This window comes from Zonotrichia albicollis, chromosome 6 (assembly GCF_047830755.1).
Source record: "Zonotrichia albicollis isolate bZonAlb1 chromosome 6, bZonAlb1.hap1, whole genome shotgun sequence".
Classification (NCBI taxonomy): Eukaryota; Metazoa; Chordata; class Aves; order Passeriformes; family Passerellidae; genus Zonotrichia; species Zonotrichia albicollis.
The window spans coordinates 61,617,093-61,636,134 of record NC_133824.1 but is presented as its reverse complement, the minus strand read 5'-3'; the positions used below and the strand labels follow the sequence as shown (position 1 = coordinate 61,636,134).

Here is a 19,042-nt window from a genome sequence, read left to right as displayed (position 1 = left end):
TCACTGCTCCCCAGTTCAGCTCAGTGCTGCCCAGTGCTCCTCAGTACAACTCAGTTCTCCTAGCACAGCTCCCCAGTACAGCTCCGAGAATTAGCTCAATGCTCCCAGTACCCCCCCGTACAGCTCCCAGAGCTCCCAGTACAGCTCAGTGCTCCCAGTACAGCACAAAGCACTTGTGGTATACCCTAGTACAGCTCCCAGTATAGCTCTCAGTACTCCCAGTACAGCTCCCAGTGCATCTCAGTGCTCCCAGTACCCCCACAATACAGCTCCTAGCTTTCCCAGTACAGATGCCAGCGCTCCCAGTATCCCCAGTAGAGCTCCCAGCACTCCCAGTACAGCTGCCAGCACTCCCAGTACAACACAATGCTCCCAGTACCCCCCAGTACAGCTCCCAGCGCTCCCAGTACAGCTCAGTGCTCCCAGTACCCCCACAATACAGCTCCTAGCTTTCCCAGTACAGATGCCAGCGCTCCCAGTATCCCCAGTAGAGCTCCCAGCACTCCCAGTACAGCTGCCAGCACTCCCAGTACAACACAATGCTCCCAGTACCCCCCAGTACAGCTCCCAGCGCTCCCAGTACAGCTCAGTGCTCCCAGTACCCCCAACACAGTTCCCAGTACAGCGCAGCGCACGCCCCAGTTTCCCACGGGGCCGATACCGTGCCAAAGTCCCGCCCCTTACGCTGACCCCGCCCTTCACGCTGATCCCGCCCCCACGGTGATCCCGCCCCTATAAGCAGACCCCGCCCCCTCTCGATGACTCCGCCCCCCACCTGACCCCGCCCGTTACACGCCAAACAGGTCCCGCCCCCTCCACCGCCGCGTCCATACCCTAGGCCGAGCATCTACTTCCCCTCCCGGCAGCCCATTCCGCTTTCTGATTGGTCGAAATGACCGCCGCTCAGCGCGCTGACCAATGAGCGAGCAGAACGCGGAGCAGGGGGCGGGCGTCCTCCTCTTTCCGGTCCGTGCGGTGCCGTCGGCGCGGCCTGAGCGGGGGAGGCGGCGCCGGCACCGGAATCGGGATCCGGGTCGGGTTCGGGGCCGGCTGCGGCTCCGTGACCGGGACCATGTTCCGCCGCAAGCTCTCGGCGCTCGACTATCACAACCCCGCCGGCTTCAACTGCAGGGGTGAGGGAGCTGCGGGGGACCGGGGGAGGCTGGACGGGGATTGGGGTCCATAGGGTGGGATGGGATGGGATGAGAAGGGATGGGGTGCATGGGATTCATGGGATGGGATTGGGATGGGATGAGAAGGGATGGGACCCATGGGATTCATGGGATGGGATTGGGATGGGATGGGATGAGAAGGGATGGGGTTCATGGGATGGGATTGGGATGGGATCCATGGGATGGGATTGGGACGGGACAGGATTGGGATTGGGATGGGATCCATGAGATGGGATGGGATTGGGATTGGGATGGGATCCATGGGATGGGATTGGGATGGGATCCATGAGATAGGAGGGGATTGGGATGGGATCCATGGGATGGGATCCATGGAATGGGATTGGGATGGGGTGGGATGGGCTGGGATCCATGGGATGGGATGGGATGCAGTTGATGGGATGGGATCCATGAGATGGGATCAGGACTGGGATAGGATCCATGAGATGGGATGGGATCCATGGGATTTGGTTTGGAATGGGATCCATGGGATGGGATCAGGATTGGGATGGGATCCATGGGATGGGATTGGGACGGGACAGGATTGGGATTGGGATGGGATCCATGAGATAGGAGGGGATGGGATTGGGATGGGCTGGGATTGGGATGGGATGGAAAAGGTCCCTCCCCCCCAACCATTCCATGGCTGAAGCTCCCCCAGAGCCAGCATGGCCCAGCTGGGCTTTGGGCAGCGGTGACACCCCAGAGCTGTCACCTCCTGTGTCACCCAGCCTGAGCATCCCTGTGTGCCACAGCCTGGGAACTGTGGGATTCCAGCCCCCAAAATCGGGATTTGGGGTCAAGAGGAGTCAGCAGTGAATGGAAAAATGTGCAGCCATGATATTTATGCTGTATTTATATTTTCTGAGAGGAATTGGGGATTAGTGCTGCACGTGTCGTGTGTGTGCTGAAAACAGAGTTAGAAACTCAAATTCTCTGCTGGTTTTTCACCTTTCTTTCTGTGCTCCATAAATTATAATTATATTCCCAATAAAAAGAATCTGTTGGCTGATGCCTTTAATGAGGTCAATCAACTGGAAAATGAGAAACACTCAGGGTTGATTTTTGGTCAGAGAATGCACAATTTTAGTGCATTTATATATATATTATATACACTGGGTTTTTTTAATATAAGTATATATATTTATAACCCACTAAAAATATATATTTATAAAGACATGCTAGCTAGCTAAAATAAATATATAATATATAAGAAATATATAAATATATACTAACTCAAATAAATATATACTAAGTTATAAATATATATTATAGATATATAAATATATACTAACTGAAATAAATATATACCAACTAAATATACAAATAAATAAATATATAAGTAATAATTTACATACATAATATAATTTTGTATATTGTATATATACAATATATACTATATATATATTTATATTAAATATATAATTATGTACTGTTTACATAATACATAACTATATATACAATATATAATATTGTATATATTACATAATTTTATAAATAATAATTTATTACATAATATATATACTATATATACAATACATATATTTATATTATTTAATATATATTAAATATATAATTGTGTATTATTTATATATTCAGATAATTTATGAATAACAATTTATTGTATATAAATGTGTACTAACTAAATACATAAATAAATATATATAGTAACATATATAATAGATATACTAAAAAATAAGTATATACTAAATATATAAATAAATATGTTATAGATATAGAAATCTATACTAACAAAAATAAACATATACAAACAAAATATATAAGTAAATATATATAATAAATGTATAAATATATACTAACTAAAATATGTACTAGCTAAACACATAAATATATATATATTCTAAATATATAAACATATACTGACTAAATAAATATATGCCAATTAAATATACAAATATATACTAACTAAAAGAAACATATACCTGCTAAATGTATAGATTAATATATATTCTAAATATATAAATTTATACTGATTAAAATAAATATATACCAACTGAATATATAAATAAATATATATTGTAGATATATATACTGATTAAAATAAATATATACTAACTGAATATATAAATAGGTATATTGTAAATATACACATATATGCTAACTAAAATAAATATATAAATTAATGTGTATTATAAATATAAAAATATATATTAACTTGTAAATATATATTAACTAAATATATACCCACTAAATATATATTTATCACCCACGAAATACCTATTTAGTGGGCTTTCTATATGTTTTTTTATATATATATGTGGGGTTTTTAATGGGAAAAGTGCTCAGAGACATCAAGATTTGTATGAATTAGCTGAAAACTTGAGATATTTTTGAATTCCTGCTCTGTTTGCTCCTCCCCACAGATGAAACAGAGTTCAGGAATTTCATTGTCTGGCTGGAGGACCAGAAAATCCGACACTACAAGATCGAGGACCGAGGGAATCTGAGGAACATCCACAGTGAGGACTGGCCCAAATCCTTTGAGAAGGTATTTCCTTGCTCCACACATTGCTGTCAGTGAGAACTCACAGCTGCTGTGGCTGTGCAGCACAAATAAATAACTGAATATTTGTCCTGTTACATTTCTAGGAATTTAAATGTGTTCTTGAAGCCAGACTGGGGGAGTTTATGACAATGGGGGAATTTTGTGCATAGTTTTCCCTCAGCTTTGTTTGTTTAATAGGTGGAGTGTCCATCCCAAACTGGTTTTTTTCTTTTTTTTTTTCTTTTTTTTTTTGCCTGATTTGATTCAGCTCTTGAAGCAGAAGCAAGACTGCAAATAAACAAATTTTTTCTGCATTATTGCTTCTTTTGTCCCAAAAGGAGGTGGATGAGGCTCCTGCAGGCCTTGCCAGCATGTGGGGGAAGCTCAGCCCTGCACCTCCTGCCATTCCTGATGGATTTTCTGGATCCAGATGGATTTTTCTGGACCCAGATCCTCTTTTTTTCTGCACCCAGATAATTTTTTTTCTGGACCCAGATGTTTTTTTCTGGACCCAGATGGATTTTTCTGGACCCAGATGGATTTTCAGCATCAGGTAGATTTCTGGACCCAGATGCATTTCTTTTTCTGGTTCTAGATGGATTTTTTTTCTGGACCCAGATGGATTTTTTTTCTGGTTCCAGATGGATTTTTCTGGACCCAGATTGATTATTTCAGGATCCAGGTGGGTTTTTTCCTGATTCCAGATGGATTTTTTTGTCTGGATTCAGATGGATTTTTTTTTTTTCTGGATTTCCTGAGCTGGAAAGGTGATGGATTTTCTGGTTCCAGATGGATTTTTCTGGTTCTAGATGGATTTTCTGCATCCAGATGGACTCTGGGTGATCTCTGTGCTCCTGAGCATTTGCAGCCCCCTCAAAGCTCTTGAGCTTTTCCTCTTGCTCCCATTTCCCTGCTCTGTAATTCCCAGTGCCCATCCATCCCAATTTTTTTTTTCTCTTCCTGGAAACTCTTCCTTTGCTCAGTGAATTATTCCAATATCCTGGAGGGAAATGGGAATATCTGGAATTCCAGGCTTGTGGTGCCATTCCTGGCTTGGTGACAGTGTCCTCTCCATAATTCCCAGGGAATTCCTGTTTTCCAGCCCCTGGAAAGCAGAATTTCCTTTTCCCAGCTGTGTGGCATTTCTGTCCCTGCAGCAAAGGGACATGACAGGATGTCACCATGTCCTGGTTTTTGGGTCTCGTGGTCAGGGACAGAACCTCAGCCTGGTTTTGTCCTCTCTTGTTGTACAAAATCCCTAAAAAAGGAAAAAATTACTTCTGCTGCTGCAGGGAATGCTCTGGTGTGTGGAAGCCTTAGGTGGCTCCATTCCAGGTGGGAAAGCTTTGTTCCAATTTTTTCCCCCTTCCCTTGTTCCATCTGCTCTGTGACATGAGCAGAGAGTGAAGCAAGGGCATTTTGGTACAGTCTGGCAATAAAAAAACATTCATTAAAAATAAAATTCCATTCTCAGGTGTCAGACTTGAGCTGGGGGTGCTTTGGGACACTCCAGCACGGATCAGATGCCACAGCAGGAATTTCACAGTGTGACACCTCTTGTTAATTAATATTTTCTGTGAGGCCTGTGGGAAAGTGACAACAGTTCTGTGCTCCCAATGATTCATCCACTAAAATAATTTTTTTTTCTCTTTTTTTTTTTGCTCCCCAGTACATGAAAGATGTGAACTGTCCCTTCAAAATACAGGAACGACAGGAAACTGTGGATTGGCTGCTTGGCTTGGCTGTGAGGCTGGAGTATGGAGATAATGGTATGAGGAAATCTATTTAATATCTCAAAGTGGATGGGGAGTGGGGGATTCTGATTCATTTCACACAATCCTGTGTGAAATTCACATGGTTTGGGTTGGAAGGGACCTCAAGGATCCATGGGCAGGGACACCTTCCACTACCCCAGGCTGCTCCAAACCCCATCCAGCCTGGCCTTGGGCACTTCCAGGGATCCAGGGGCAGCCACAGCTGCTCTGGGAATTCTGTCTCAGCCAGGAATTTTTGGTTTGGAGGAACTTTGGTTTGGAGGAACTTTGCAGCATTCCCAGTGTGAGGTCACTCCCTGTGTTCCTTGCATCCATTCCATGTTCCATTAACCTTGGAGACAATTTCACCTGCAACCTTTATTGCAAAGCTGTGCTGTCCCTGTGCTTTGGGACAGCTCCATCCACTGCCCAGCTTTCCTGAGATCCTTGCTACAGCTGGGAATTTATTGGCAAACAGCCAGGTGTGTCTTCTCCTCCTCCTCGAAGCCCTCCTGTAAATTCTTGCTGGTTTTTCTGGGGAATCACAAAGAAATTTGGATTGAAAGGAAGCTGTAAAGATCTCCCAGTCCAACCCCACTGGGCAGGCCAGGTTGCTCCCAGCCCCATCCAGCCCAACCTGGAACACTTCCACAAAAGATGTCCTGCACCTCTGCAGGTGCTTCAGGTAGAGCTTCAGCAAGTCAGGATCTTCCTTCAGCTTGGAGAGCAGCTTGGAGGTCTTGCAGGAGCACCCAGTCTTCCTGCCACATCTCTGGAAGGGACAGGGGGACAGGGACACCTCAGGGCTGCCCTATGGAGCAGCTTGTGTGGGAATCATGGAATGGTGTGGCTTGGAAGGTTGTTGTAGTGTGTTGTTAAGTTTCTTGTGTTATTCCCCCACTTTATGTATTGTTCTCCCCTATTATGTGTAAAATGGTTTCGTTCCCCCAGTTTTTCCCGCCAGTGCTAGCCTGTCAGCTAAGGTGCTATAGTAACCGCTATTCATAGTTGCCGATATGTAATTGCTCCTCCCCTGGTTTCCCTTATAAGTGAAAGTTGTTTCCTCCCTGGGCCCAGTCAATCACCCCCTTCTCCTCCCAGGTATCGAGAACCTTCTCCTCTCTGGAGATGGTGGCTGGCTGGGGTCCCAGGACACCTCCTTTACCTTTTGATTATTGGTCTCCATGGAGTGTCAGTTCTGTGAAGTTCATCCCCTCACCTTTCCCGATTGGTTCCGCCTGTACCCACCCCCCTCCTTTATAATCCTGTTTCACCCCCTATGGAAAAACTTTTTCCCGGTTGGTTTCCCCGCGTTTGGATCCCGCAACACCTTCAATAAACCGATGTTTAACCCCCGGGAAATGGTCAGCTCCGTTCCTCCCCTATACCAGCGGTGTGAGCCAGTCCGCAGCCAGCACAGCCCGAGGCCCTCAGACGCCGAAGGGCGCTGGCCAGGAATTGCAGAGGGGCGTCGGCCTTTCGCCCTCAGCTAGTCGGACTCTAAACTTCGGGCCACATATGCCCCTCTCTGCAGAAGGTCCCTTAAACCCCACCTCATTCCAGTCCCCAGCAATGTTGAGCCTGTCCTGGTTTTCTCCACAGGGGCTGGGCACACTCAGGGAAGGCCTTGCCTTGTCCCCATGGGCTCCTGGCCTGTGGCACCAGCCCTTCCCTCACCTTCCTCCAGTAGGTCCTGCTGAGGAAAAGCAGCAGGAGCAGCAGGCACAGGGCTGGGATGCTCCAGCAAAGCACCTCTGCCATGGTGGTGCCCTTGGGGGCAGTGCCCTTCTCCAGCTGGGGCACATCCCACACCAGGGTGGCCCATGAGGGCGGGCACGAGCGGGATGTGCTGCTGGGGTAGAAGCAGCTGAACCCAAAGGCCACCAGCAGGAGCTCCTCCAGGCTGGCCATCCCTCTGGGGTCCTGCTCAGGCCATCCCTGGGTGGCACCTGCAGCTCTGCACCCTGGGGACGGGAGTTGGCACCCCCACAGTGCCACCAAATGGGCTGTGATGTCACAGTGCCCTTGCGCACGCCAGGTTTCACAGGCAGGGACACCTTCCCCTGCATGGCTTCAGGTTTTCATCAAAATCAGGCAGTGTCAAGAGGATATTTCACTTCTTTAAAAAATAAACCAAAATTTTGTGGGTTTGTTTGCACCCCCTGCTCAGAGGAACTGTTTCTTTTCAGCTCCCGTGGGACTGGAGCAGCATAATTGCATATTTTATTTTATTTTATTTTATTTTACTTTACTTTACTTTACTTTACTTTATTTTATTTTATTTTATTTTATTTTATTTCTGGATAGAGCCAATCCCATTGTAGATATTTACCCCCTTTTCTCCCTGTGGGATTGCCTTGATGAGAACTTCCTCTGAAGGGTATTAAGTGCATTATATTTAGTACTGAATTTATTCAGAGAAGTTATTCTTAGACCCCCTTTTTTTTGTTTTTAACAAGGAGTGGATGTGGAGGCCTTGGGAACTAGGACAAAGTTATGGAAAAGTGGAGTTAAATCTTCCCCAAGCCACAGCAGTTCCATTTCCTTATGGAGGGAGTGGGAATACAAATGTAATTACTGGTGGCAAAATAACAACAACCAAATTGTTGCTTTTCCATTTCCTGTAATTCCTGCAGGGATGGGGTACAAATACCTGTGCTGTGATCCTCAGTCCCTCGTGATGGGCAAAATGAGCTGCCTGGGCCTTGGGATTGTGTGAAAAAGGAGGAGTTCAGGAGATTCCATCCTCCAAAGGCTTGGAAATCCTCAGTGTGGGATGGGAAACAAACCCTGAGCTGGAAATGTTTTATTTACTCATCAGGACCAAAATCATCTCTTAATTCTTGATCCCTGCTCAAGGCAGAGGAACTGATGGATTTTAGAAGGGCAGATCTGGGAGATGCAGCTTTTTTGCTAAATTTTTGCTTCTTTTTTTGCCAGGGTTAGGATTAAATTGCAGGACAGTGATGCCTCAGGTTTTAGATTTTGTATTTTTCAGATTCTGTGCTGCTTTAGTGTGAGGGTCTGGGCTCCATATCAGGGGATGGTTCTGATGAGGGGCAGTTCTGAGCTCTGTGCACAGAGCAGGGAGACAAAACAATTCCTGCTCCAGCTGGGCACCAAGGACAAATGACCCAAATCTCAGCCCAGGAGCACAAACCCCGTGGGCTGGAGAGAGAAAAACAAGCAGGGTGGGACTGCCTGGGCTAAAGCTGGAATGGGACAATGAACTGCAAGGTGCAAATGGAGCAGAACTGATCCCAGGGACAGAGCCCGTGCCCGGCCGTGCATTTTGGGGCCATTTTGGTTGATCTTGGGTGCAGCCCTGGCTGGGCTCTGGTGCTGCCCAAGGTGGATCCATGGAGGAGATGCTTTGAGTAAATCCCTGCTTTATTCTGGAGCTCCATCCAGCCTCTGCTCTAGGGCAGCCTGCACAAGGCACCATGATATTTCCTGTAGGGACTCAGGTGTTTATCAGTTCTTATCTCTCTCCCAGTCTCACAGACCCTGAGTTCTGCAGCACTTCACTCCAACAAACTTAAAATGGAGCCCCAGCTCTCTCTCTCCAAGGCCTTTTAAGGATAAACTTAATTCTTAAGTGTCCAATTAATTTAGGTGTCCAGTTAAGAAATGCCACCTGAATTATTTTCACTTTTAACCCAATATCCAATCACTCATGGCTGCAATGGGGACTTTTTATCCAATTACACAAAACCACCCAAACCCACAGAGATGGTGAAGAAGAAGGAGCAGCCTCCACCTATAACCTCCATCTTGCTTTGTTTATATTACTGTATTCTAAACCTTTAAACTCTGAGTTTCCCACTCTGTGATACCACACACTTCTATCCAAACCCCACACCCACAATCCCAGCTCTGTCATTCCATTCTGGAAGCTTCTCCACGGCCTCAGGTCAGTGCAGGGTTCTCCTGGGGGTCAGAGCCTGGCAGCACAGAAATATGAAATTCTCAGCAATTCCCAGGGTTCCAGCACTTGTTCAGCCTTCTGGGGTGAGGCTGTAATGAAGAGGATCCTGCCCTAAATGAAAGCCTGGAGCAGGCTCTGAGGCTGGGAGCTCACAGGAGTGGCAGCTTTTGCTATCATTAATGGGGAGCTCCAAAATCCCAGTTTATAAGCCCAGAAACCTCAGTTTATAAAGGCAGAAATCTCAGTTTATAATCCCACAAGGCTCTTGGGTAGCCACAACATCCCAAAAATCCATCTGTAACACCACAGCTCCTCGCTAAACTTGGAGTCATTTCTTTTTGCCATTAATGCTGATGATTTTTTTGTTTGCCTCCTCATTTTGCAGCTGATAAATACAAGGATTCCACCCCTGATGGTGCTAAAAATGCAGACAACACAGCCAAAAATGCAGAGCCCCTGATTAACCTGGATGGTGAGTGTGCCCCAAGCTCCTGGGTGGGGATGTGCTCCATGGCCTGGCTCTTCCTCAGCTGGTTAATCCTATGTTGTGGATTTTTTTAAAGCTTTAGGAATGCAGATCTGAACGTTTACATGAACAGCTTTGCTCTGTAAATCATAATTATTTATTTTAAGTGAGGGAGAAGTAGCAGGATGTCTTAAAAAGTAAAAATTTCCAAGGAAACATGGTGGCAGGCTGGTTACTTCCATGCTGTCAGGGATTTCATCTTGGCTCAGTCTTCCCCAGCTGTTCTGTCTTCATAATTTTATTTTTTTTTTCCTTGCTAGGCACAATCACAGTAAATGGAAGTTGTAGGAAAAAGCTGCTAAAATCAATCCTAAATCTTCCAAATATTCTTCCATTCCTCCATCTCCAAAAAAGGCAGGGATTGATCCTGCCCTCACCAGCAGGGATAAAAAGATACAAAATAATAAAAATGTACAAATAATTTACAGAAGAGAATATCTGCCCATAATTTGCTTTATTTTCAAACACTTTACCTGGCTGTGTAGCCCAGTGCTGATTCCTCTGCAGCCAAATTGTTTCCTCACTGCTTGGAATTATGGAATTAAGGTTGGAAAAGCCCTCTAAGATCACAGAGCCCAGCAATGAACCCAGCACTGCCACATTCAGCACTAAATAATTAATAAATAATTAATAATGTCCCCAGGTGCCACATCCTTGTTTTTTGAACACTTCAAGGGTGCTGAGGAATTTCCCTTGTCCATCCTGAAGAGCCATCCAATGCCATGGAGTCAGGGAGACAATTCTGCCTGCTGGAATCAGTGAAACCAAAATAAATTATCATATTTTTTTTAATGATAATCCTTATTTTTTTTTCCAATAATCCTTCTTTTTTCCAGTGAATAATCCTGATTTCAAGGCTGGAGTGATGGCTTTGGCTAATCTGCTTCAGATCCAGAGACATGATGATTACCTGGTGATGCTCAAGGTGAGTTTCACACTTTTCCCACCTCTGTTTTTTCCTTCTTTTCCCCAGTGCCTGGTGTGTGTTCATAGCTTGAGGTGCAGTGACTGATAAATATGAATTTTTAGGCAAAGATAGGAAGAAAAAAAAAAAACATTTCTGTGTCTTTTCAAGCAGATAAAAACACAATTCATAGAAATTGATGCAGGGAGAATTATCCTGCTAAACAATTTTAGCTGAGTTCCCTAAGGAACATCCTCAAAGGAGAAAATTCTGTTCAGTGCTAGAAATTAAGAGAAACTTGAAAATTTAAAAGTTAATGATGACAGAGATGTTTTAAAACAACATCCAAGGAAGGAACGACAGTTAGAAATTTCCTTTTTCCTTTGGTCCTATGAACTGTTTACTCCTTTTCATTATTTAATTTAATTTAGTTTTTATAATTAATTAGTGCTTTTAAGTGCACCAAATAAGCTGATTCATTTTCTAAACCATCTTTTTTATGTCTTTAAGAAATCTTCTGATTTTCTGGTGGAACTTTATGGATTTGGGATTAAAATAAAAAATACATTATTGATGAGAGTGTAAAATCCCAAGTTCCTACTTGATCATGTCATACTATGGGAACAAACTTTGTTTGGTTTGGAATAAAAATAAAAGCATTTAACTTAAAAAAAAAACCCATAAAATTCTGTTCATGACAATAGTTGTGATATTTGCTGAAGTTATTTTGGAGAAGCCAAAAGCTGTGGGTATTGAGGTTTATTTAGTGTTAGTCTGTAACTCTTGGAAATGATAATCTGGTTTTTTAAGGAATTCTCAGCCTGCAGTTATTCCATCCATTTTTTTCCCCTTGTCTCCAGTATGGTTTCCTACTTTCCCTTCCCAAAATATTTTTCTTCAATCTTTAAGGAGAATGGAGAAATCATACCTCCAACCAAAAACCACTCAAAACCCCCCAAAAACCAGTGAAAAGGGAATCAGGTAGGGAGAGGAGACTCTGGGTGTGGTGATATTGAGGATTTGCAGCTTGAATGAGCTCAGCTCTTATCAAAATTCCTTCAGACCTTCTTTGGAAGAAACTTTAGAGAATTTATAATTCTGCGTAAATAAATTTATGCTGAATTACACACCAAGCAAAGCAAACTTTACTGGGTGTATAATTCTGCATAAATGTCTTTGTATTTCCACATCTCTTTTTTTCAGACAGATTTGGGCAAAACCAGCCCGAATTTTCTTGCTTTTAATTCCAGCAAGAGTGGAATCCTGCAGTGAAAAATCCCCATTCCAGGAGCAATGCAAAGCTGCTTTTTGGGGTTGAGATGATGATATCAGAAGGTTTCAATCTTTAATTCTCCCCCACAATCAGCAGGTTTGCAGGGAATTTCTGATCCCTGTCCAGGCTTGGACACTCAGGAGTGGATTTTTGGGAGAGCCAGAGGGTGCAGGCACAGCACAGACATCTGGCCAGAGATTGAGATCCCATTTAAACCTGGCAAGTGGATCAGAAAGCATCTGTGGGACACAGTTGGGTATTTCCTAATGCCAAAAGCACTTGGAATTCTCTCCCACCAAGGTCTGGTTTCACTGCTGGAATGAAACTCCCCATCCAACCACTCCTTTGTCCAGGCCACTTCCTTCAGTGACAGATTTCTACAAGTATTTAAGTGACAACTTTCTGGTATCAGTTCAACTTTAATCATGACCAAAACTGGGAGAAATCCTGGGGGAGAAACACAGAGCTGCTTCTGTCACTTTTGGCTGCTCATCAGGGAGAGTGTGAGCAATGTGTTTGACAGAGCCAGTTCTCCTTTCCTGTGGAAATCTGCCTGCATGGTGTGCCTGCAGTTATTTTTGGAGGCATTTGGAGCTGGAGGTTTCAGTCACTGATAGCTCTGATAAGATTTCACCTCATGTGCTGGAGCCAGGGAAAACCAGGAGGAGCACCAGGATTGTCAAAGTCAGGGCTGCTCTTGTTCCCAAGGCCAAAATTGATTCCTTTCTGCTCTCAAACATTCATTTCTTTCTGCTCTCAGTCTTTTCCAAGCCTGCCTGGGAAGCCTTGCTCTAGGTTGTTTTGCATGTGGGAGGAGGTTCAGCACCTCCAAAAGATGCTGGCAGCAGGATTTCCTTCCCAAGGCAGCATTTCCATCCCAAGGCAGCATTTCCTTCCCAAGGCAGCATTTCCATCCCAAGGCAGCATTTTCTTCCCAATTCAGCATTTCCTTCGCAATTCAGCATTTCCATCCCAATTCAGCATTTCCCTCCCAATTCAGCATTTCCATCTCAATTCATCATTTCCATCCCAAGGCAGCATTTCCTTCCCAAGGCAGCATTTCCTTTCTAAGACAGGATTTCCTTTCTAAGATAAGATTTCCTTCCCAATTCAGCATTTCCATCCCAATTCAGCATTTCCATCCCTAGACAGGATTTCCTTCCTAATTCAGGATTTCCTTCCCAAGGCAGCATTTCCTTCCCAAGGCAGCATTTCCATCCCAGGCAGGAATTTCATCTCAAGGCAGCATTTTCTTTCCAATTCAGCATTTCCTTTCCAAGGCAGTGTTTCCTTCCCAGGGCAACATTTCCATCCCTAGGCAGCATTTCCTTCCTAATTCAGGATTTCCTTCCCAAGGCAGGATTTCCATCCCTAGGCAGCATTTCCTTCCTAATTCAGGATTTCCTTCCCAAGGCAGGATTTCCATCCCTAGGCAGCATTTCCTTCCTAATTCAGGATTTCCTTCCCAATGCAGCATTTCCATCCCTAGGCAGCATTTCCTTCCTAATTCAGGATTCCATCCCAAGGCAGGATTTCCATCCCAAGGCAGCATTTCCTTCCCAAGGCAGGATTTCCATCCCAAGGCAGCATTTCCTTCCTAAGACAGGATTTCCTTTCTAAGATAAGATTTCCTTCCCAATTCAGCATTTCCTTTCCAAGGCAGTATTTCCTTCCTAAGACAGGATTTCCTTTCTAAGATAAGATTTCCATCCCAATTCAGCATTTCCATCCCAATTCAGCATTTCCGTCCCCAGGCAGCATTTCCTTCCCAGAGGAGCTGCATTGCTGCAGAGTTAAAGATGTGAGAACTCAGGAAAAGCAGATTGGTGCTGCTGCTTTGGGGCTGTGACCAGCTCATTTTGGAATCATGGAATTGTTTAGCTTGGAAAAGACCTTGAAATCATCGAGCCCAACCATTGCCAGCACTGCCACCTGTCCCCGAGGGCCACATGCACCCAGCTTTGAAATAAATCCCTGCAGGGATGGGGATTCCACCACTGGGAAACCCTTTCCAATACCTGTCCACCTTTCTTTCCCAGGAAGAAATTTTCCCTGATATCCAACCTAAACCTCCCCTGGCCCAGCTTGAGGCCATTTCCTCGTGTCCTGTCCCTCGTTCCCTGTCAGGAGATCCCAGCTCACACCTGGCTCCTCACTCCTGTCACCCTCCTGAGCCTCCCTTGCTCCAGGCTAAAAATCCCAAGATTCCCAGGCTGTTCCTTGTATTTTGCATCTTCTGTCCCAGGAAGGGCAGGAATTAATGGTGTGAAATCAATGTCCTTGTCACTTCTGGTTCTGTCACCTGGGTGAGATCCTACCTGCCACGATTATTCCGAAATGGAAAGGTTTAAGGGCTGGAAAAATATTTAAAAAGAAACCTGTCACAAAACTGGGTTTGATGTTATAATTTTGGCTTGTTTTCCCTTGGAATTACTGAGAAATGCCTCAGGACATGAATTAATTCCTGTTCCCTTTCCATGTTTTTCCCAGGCAATTCGGATTCTGGTTCAGGAGCGCCTGACACAGGATGCCATAGCCAAAGCCAGCCAGTCCAAGGAGGTTTGTACCCATGGCCAGAATTAATTATTCCCTGCTAATTAATGAAGATAAAGCTCTTTTCCCCTCAGTCAAAACCATTTCTGTTCCAACACTTCATTTAGGAGGGTGGTGGCAGATTCATTTATCCCAACCACGCTGGTTCCAGCAGATCTGGGGGATTGTGGAGGGCAGGACACAAAGCTGGGTTTGTTCCATGTCAATACAAACACACCTGAGAGAAATCATGGAAAAGCTCTTCCCTGAGTTATTTTCCACAGGATTGTGCTGACTGGCCTATAGGGTGAGGAGAAATGCATGGCCTGGCTTTTCCTTGGAATTAGGAGTGTTGGCTACGTAAAGAAATTGAAATATTCCTTGTTTGGAGTGATTTTTTTCATATGGACACCTCATATTTGTTCAAGGAATGGAAATGCAGCTCCTCTCTCCTCTCCCCCCCCAAAAAATGAGCAGTGAAGGAAATTGCTGCCCTTAAAATCAGATTTTTGCACAATTCTTTGCTAACCACGAGCTGGCTGTTGGGAAGATGTTCCAGGGGATGACTGTGGGTTTTTAGTTTGGGATTTCCTCATCATTCCAGATCTCTCCAGAATTTGGGAAAGGCAGCCTCACCTGCCCTGCAGGTGTATGAGTGTGAATGTCCCTGCTAAAGCAGCTGCATCTGCTCAAAGAACCCAAATTCCTTCATTTTTGTTGGCAGCTGCTCACAACAATCCATTATTTATTTATTTCTTTATTTATTGATCAAAGCTTTGGACCTGCAAATCCATAAAGAGCAGGAAAGATCAAAGAGCAGGAAAATTGGAAAACAGCTGAGCCTGTTGTCTTCATTTTAAGGTTCTGTAATGTTAATAAAAAGCAGCTTTTAGTTGTTGTTTTCATAGCTGCACAGCTGGGATCAAAATGGGATTTTCTTTTTTTTTTTTTTATCTCAGGGAATTGTTCATTTTTGATAGATCTCCAAAGCATCAGCAGGGCTGAGAGGTCTCTGTCTGGGAGATAACCTGGGAGTGTTTTTTTCCTTAGGAATGCCACATTCCAAGGGGTGTGGAGAAAAGGGAGTGGTGAGAAGCAGGAAAATCTGTGCAAGGAGGGACCATCAACGTCTTAAAAAATAAAAAAAAAAAAAGGAAAATTAGATTTATTCTTCAGGTTTTGAGTGATTTGTAAATGGCCACATTTTTGTGCAGCATTGATAAATCAGATTTGTAGGGAATGAGGCTGGAAATGGAGTTGTGTGTGTAGTTCCTGATGTATAAGTGCTATTTTTTGAGTTCATTCCCTGTTTGAAGGATCTTGAGCTTGTTGTAGGATTCCAAAGGGAGTTCCCTAAAAAGGATCAGACTCCAAAATGTGGGAAGCAGGGAGGGTGAGGAATTCCCTGCTACCAAGTGACACTGGAGGAACCTTGGGGAGTTCACCCACAAAGAACTGTGAGAGAAAAAAAGACCAAAAATGACATTTTTTTCCTCAAAAACCCCCAGGCTGGCAGGAACCTTAAGTACAAACCTCAGTTCTTAAAAAAAAAAAAAAAATCCTTGTAGGAAGTCTGATATTTCTGGAATCTTTCTGAAGTGGCTTTAGTGGCATTTTGATCACCAATTTTAAGAGTGGAGACGGATTTTTAAGATTGCAGTAAAACATGGATTTTACTATAAAGGCCATGGAAAAACCCCACTTTTTGCAGATGAGTTGCAGCCACCAGTTTGTGTTTAATTTGTGTTTTGATCAGCTCAGATTCTTTTTCTTTTTTTCCCATGTGTGTAAAAGCCTTTAAAGGAAATTTTCACTGTCTAAAAGCTTTACAGCCCCATCCCTGCAGAAATTAATGGTATTGAACTCTGATGTTTTTGTTGTGCAAAATGCAAGGCTTTTGGCAAATGTTGAAAAAAAAACTTGCTGAGGGTAATAAAAGCAAATTCTGGCATTTGGAATGTTTAAATCTAATTTTAAGTGCATGTTGAAGCTCCCTGAGTAAAGATTTAGTGTGACCACTCCTCTGCAGCTGCACAAAGCAAACACAGCAATGCTCAGAAATGACCACCAGTAAATTTTGCCTTGGAGTGTTTTAATAGATAAAATGTCCAGAAAATGGAATATTTCCCTTTATTCCTAAACTTAACACTTGAGCAGATGCTGTGAGCTCAGCAAAAGTTGATTACAGAGAATTTCTGCAGCTCTTTGCAGGCAGCCCCTGCTCCAAGGCTGGCAGCTGTTGAAAGGCAGGAGTTTCTAAGAAAGCTCAGTTCTGTTTTCCTGGGAAGCTGCAGGGTTGGGTGATGGCTCCCAGTCCTGCTGTTGGCCTTTTAAGGATTGAATGCAGGCCCTGTGTATCCACTGAGGGATTCTTCAGCAGCAAGATTTTTCTGTTATAATGCTCAGGGTTTGGTGTTTCAGGACACAAAGGGAGTTGTTTGATCAACTTTTCAAACTTTTCACCCATTTTTGTCTAAGCAAAACCCATATTTTCTCCTTAATACCTGCTGTAGTAGTTGATTTGATTTACCAGACATTTAAATGACATTTTTAACACTTTTTTTGTTTTCCATTTCCAGGGTCTGCCTGTTGCTCTGGAAAAGCACATTCTTGGATTTGACACGGGAGGTGAGCACTGCCCCTTAATGTGACTTTTAAATGGGAAACGTTTGCCTTTGACAGAGTTATTACTGTCAGACCCAGAGCTGATGTGGGCAGTAAAAAACCCTGCAGTGGAAAGAATTCCTCCCTCCCAGCTGGTTATTTATGAGCATCCCTGAGCATTTTGGGTTTGGAACAGCAAAGCCTCAATCCAGTCTGTTTGGAATCTGTTGAAATACCAGCTTTGAATGCATCCTGCTGTTGGTAAATCCTGCTGCTGCCAGCAGAGGACAGCTGTGCTGCTCCGTGCACTGTGGCTGCCTCCTCTTTCCTCAAATCCCACCCAGGCACCTCAGCTGGGCAGCACCTGAGGGGTTATTGATAAACCTGATGGGTTATTGATAAACCTGATGGGTTATTGGTAAGGAACAGCCAGCCAGGGGAGCTGGGACTCGACAGCATTCACTTGTGCTTCACATGACTTAAATCACTGCTTGGAATGTGTCACAGCAGCCTTGGAGAGGGAGGTTGGAATGAGAGGATCATTAAGGTCCTTCCAGCCTTTTGTGTTTTTAATTTATTATTTTTGTTATTTTTTTATTGTAATGTGGATATTTTAATAAGTTCTTATGATATGTATATATTTTTATAATATCTGAAATTTTAATTTATTTGATTTTATTGCAGTATTTACAATCTTATTTTATATAATTGTATTTTTATATTATAAATTTTATTATAATATTCAAACTCTTATTTTATATAATTTTATGCTATGAATTTTATTTATATCATATTTCTGTTATAATTTTTATTATAGTAAGATATCTTTTTTATTTAATGTATATTTTTATTTCTAATTATAGAAATACAAGTTTATTATTTTAAAAAGTTTTAAATTTTAAAATATATATTTATTTTTATATTAATTAGATTTTATTTTCATTTTATTCAGTTTATTTTATTAAATATATTTTATTGTTATATTTAAGTTTTTAGAGGTTGTGAATTAAATTTTTTGTGTTTATGAAAGGTTTTTTGGGGGGTTGGGTTTTTTGTTTGTTTTTTGTTTTGGTGGGGGTTTTTTTGTTTTGTTTTGTTTGGGCGTTTTTGTTTGGGGTTTTTTTGGGGGGTTTTTTGGGTTTTTTTTTGAGTTTTTTTTTTAATTTTGTTTTTTTTTTTGGTTGTTGGTTTTGACTTGGTTTTTGGTTTTTTTTATATTAAAAAAAATTATTTTTATGATTTCCCTCATTCCCTGCCCCTGGGCTGCAGGATGGTGGGGAAGCTTTGGAAGCCACCCCATCCCTCTCCAGCAGCACCGAAAATTATTCCGTATTTCCACCCTGGAAACCACCAGCAGCACCACCACCAAAACTCCCTTCAATCCCTCCTGTGAGCTGAAAACGATGCATAAAAACCCAAATAAAATTCTGGATAACTGCATTTCCCTCTGTGTGCCCTCCCCAGATGCCGTCATCAACGAGGCCGCGCAGATCCTGCGCCTGCTGCACATCGAGGAGCTCCGCGAGCTGCAGACCAAGATCAACGAAGCCATCGTGGCCGTGCAGGCCATCATTGCTGACCCCAAGACTGACCACAGACTGGGCAAAGTGGGCAGATGAAGGGAGAAAAGCTTCCAGCCCCCATCCCCCGTGTGTTAGTGCAATTAGGGACAGCTCCGCTCTGGCACATGCAGCTTGGAACGGGATTAATTTGCCTGTTTGGGAAAGAAAACAGGAAATTGAATTCTGATGAATTACCAGATTTTTTTTTCTTGAAATAAATGAAATCGAGGGAAACAGATTGTTCTGGTGAGCTCTGAGTTGGCAAATAGCACTTTTTTTTGTGT

The 19,042-nt window shown here is 43.3% G+C and overlaps 1 protein-coding gene across 1 annotated transcript; it reads left to right on the top strand.

Moving 5' to 3' along the window:
* Window positions 1-946: 946 nt before the first annotated feature.
* Window positions 947-19,008, top strand: RTRAF (RNA transcription, translation and transport factor). The gene is made up of 8 exons (XM_074544082.1): window positions 947-1,133; window positions 3,554-3,678; window positions 5,345-5,444; window positions 9,743-9,829; window positions 10,720-10,808; window positions 14,551-14,619; window positions 17,172-17,220; window positions 18,661-19,008. The coding sequence occupies exons 1-8, from the start codon at window positions 1,073-1,075 to the stop codon at window positions 18,813-18,815; spliced, it is 735 nt and encodes a 244-aa protein (XP_074400183.1). The 5' UTR covers window positions 947-1,072; the 3' UTR covers window positions 18,816-19,008.
* Window positions 19,009-19,042: the final 34 nt, after the last annotated feature.

Coding starts and splice junctions, on each gene's coding strand:
- RTRAF (XM_074544082.1), top strand. CDS start 1,073: ATGTTCCGCCGCAAGCTCTCGGCGCTCGACTATCACAACCCCGCCGGC. Junction 14,620..17,171: donor AAGCCAGCCAGTCCAAGGAG/GTTTGTACCCAT, acceptor TTCCATTTCCAG/GGTCTGCCTGTTGCTCTGGA. Junction 17,221..18,660: donor TCTTGGATTTGACACGGGAG/GTGAGCACTGCC, acceptor TGCCCTCCCCAG/ATGCCGTCATCAACGAGGCC.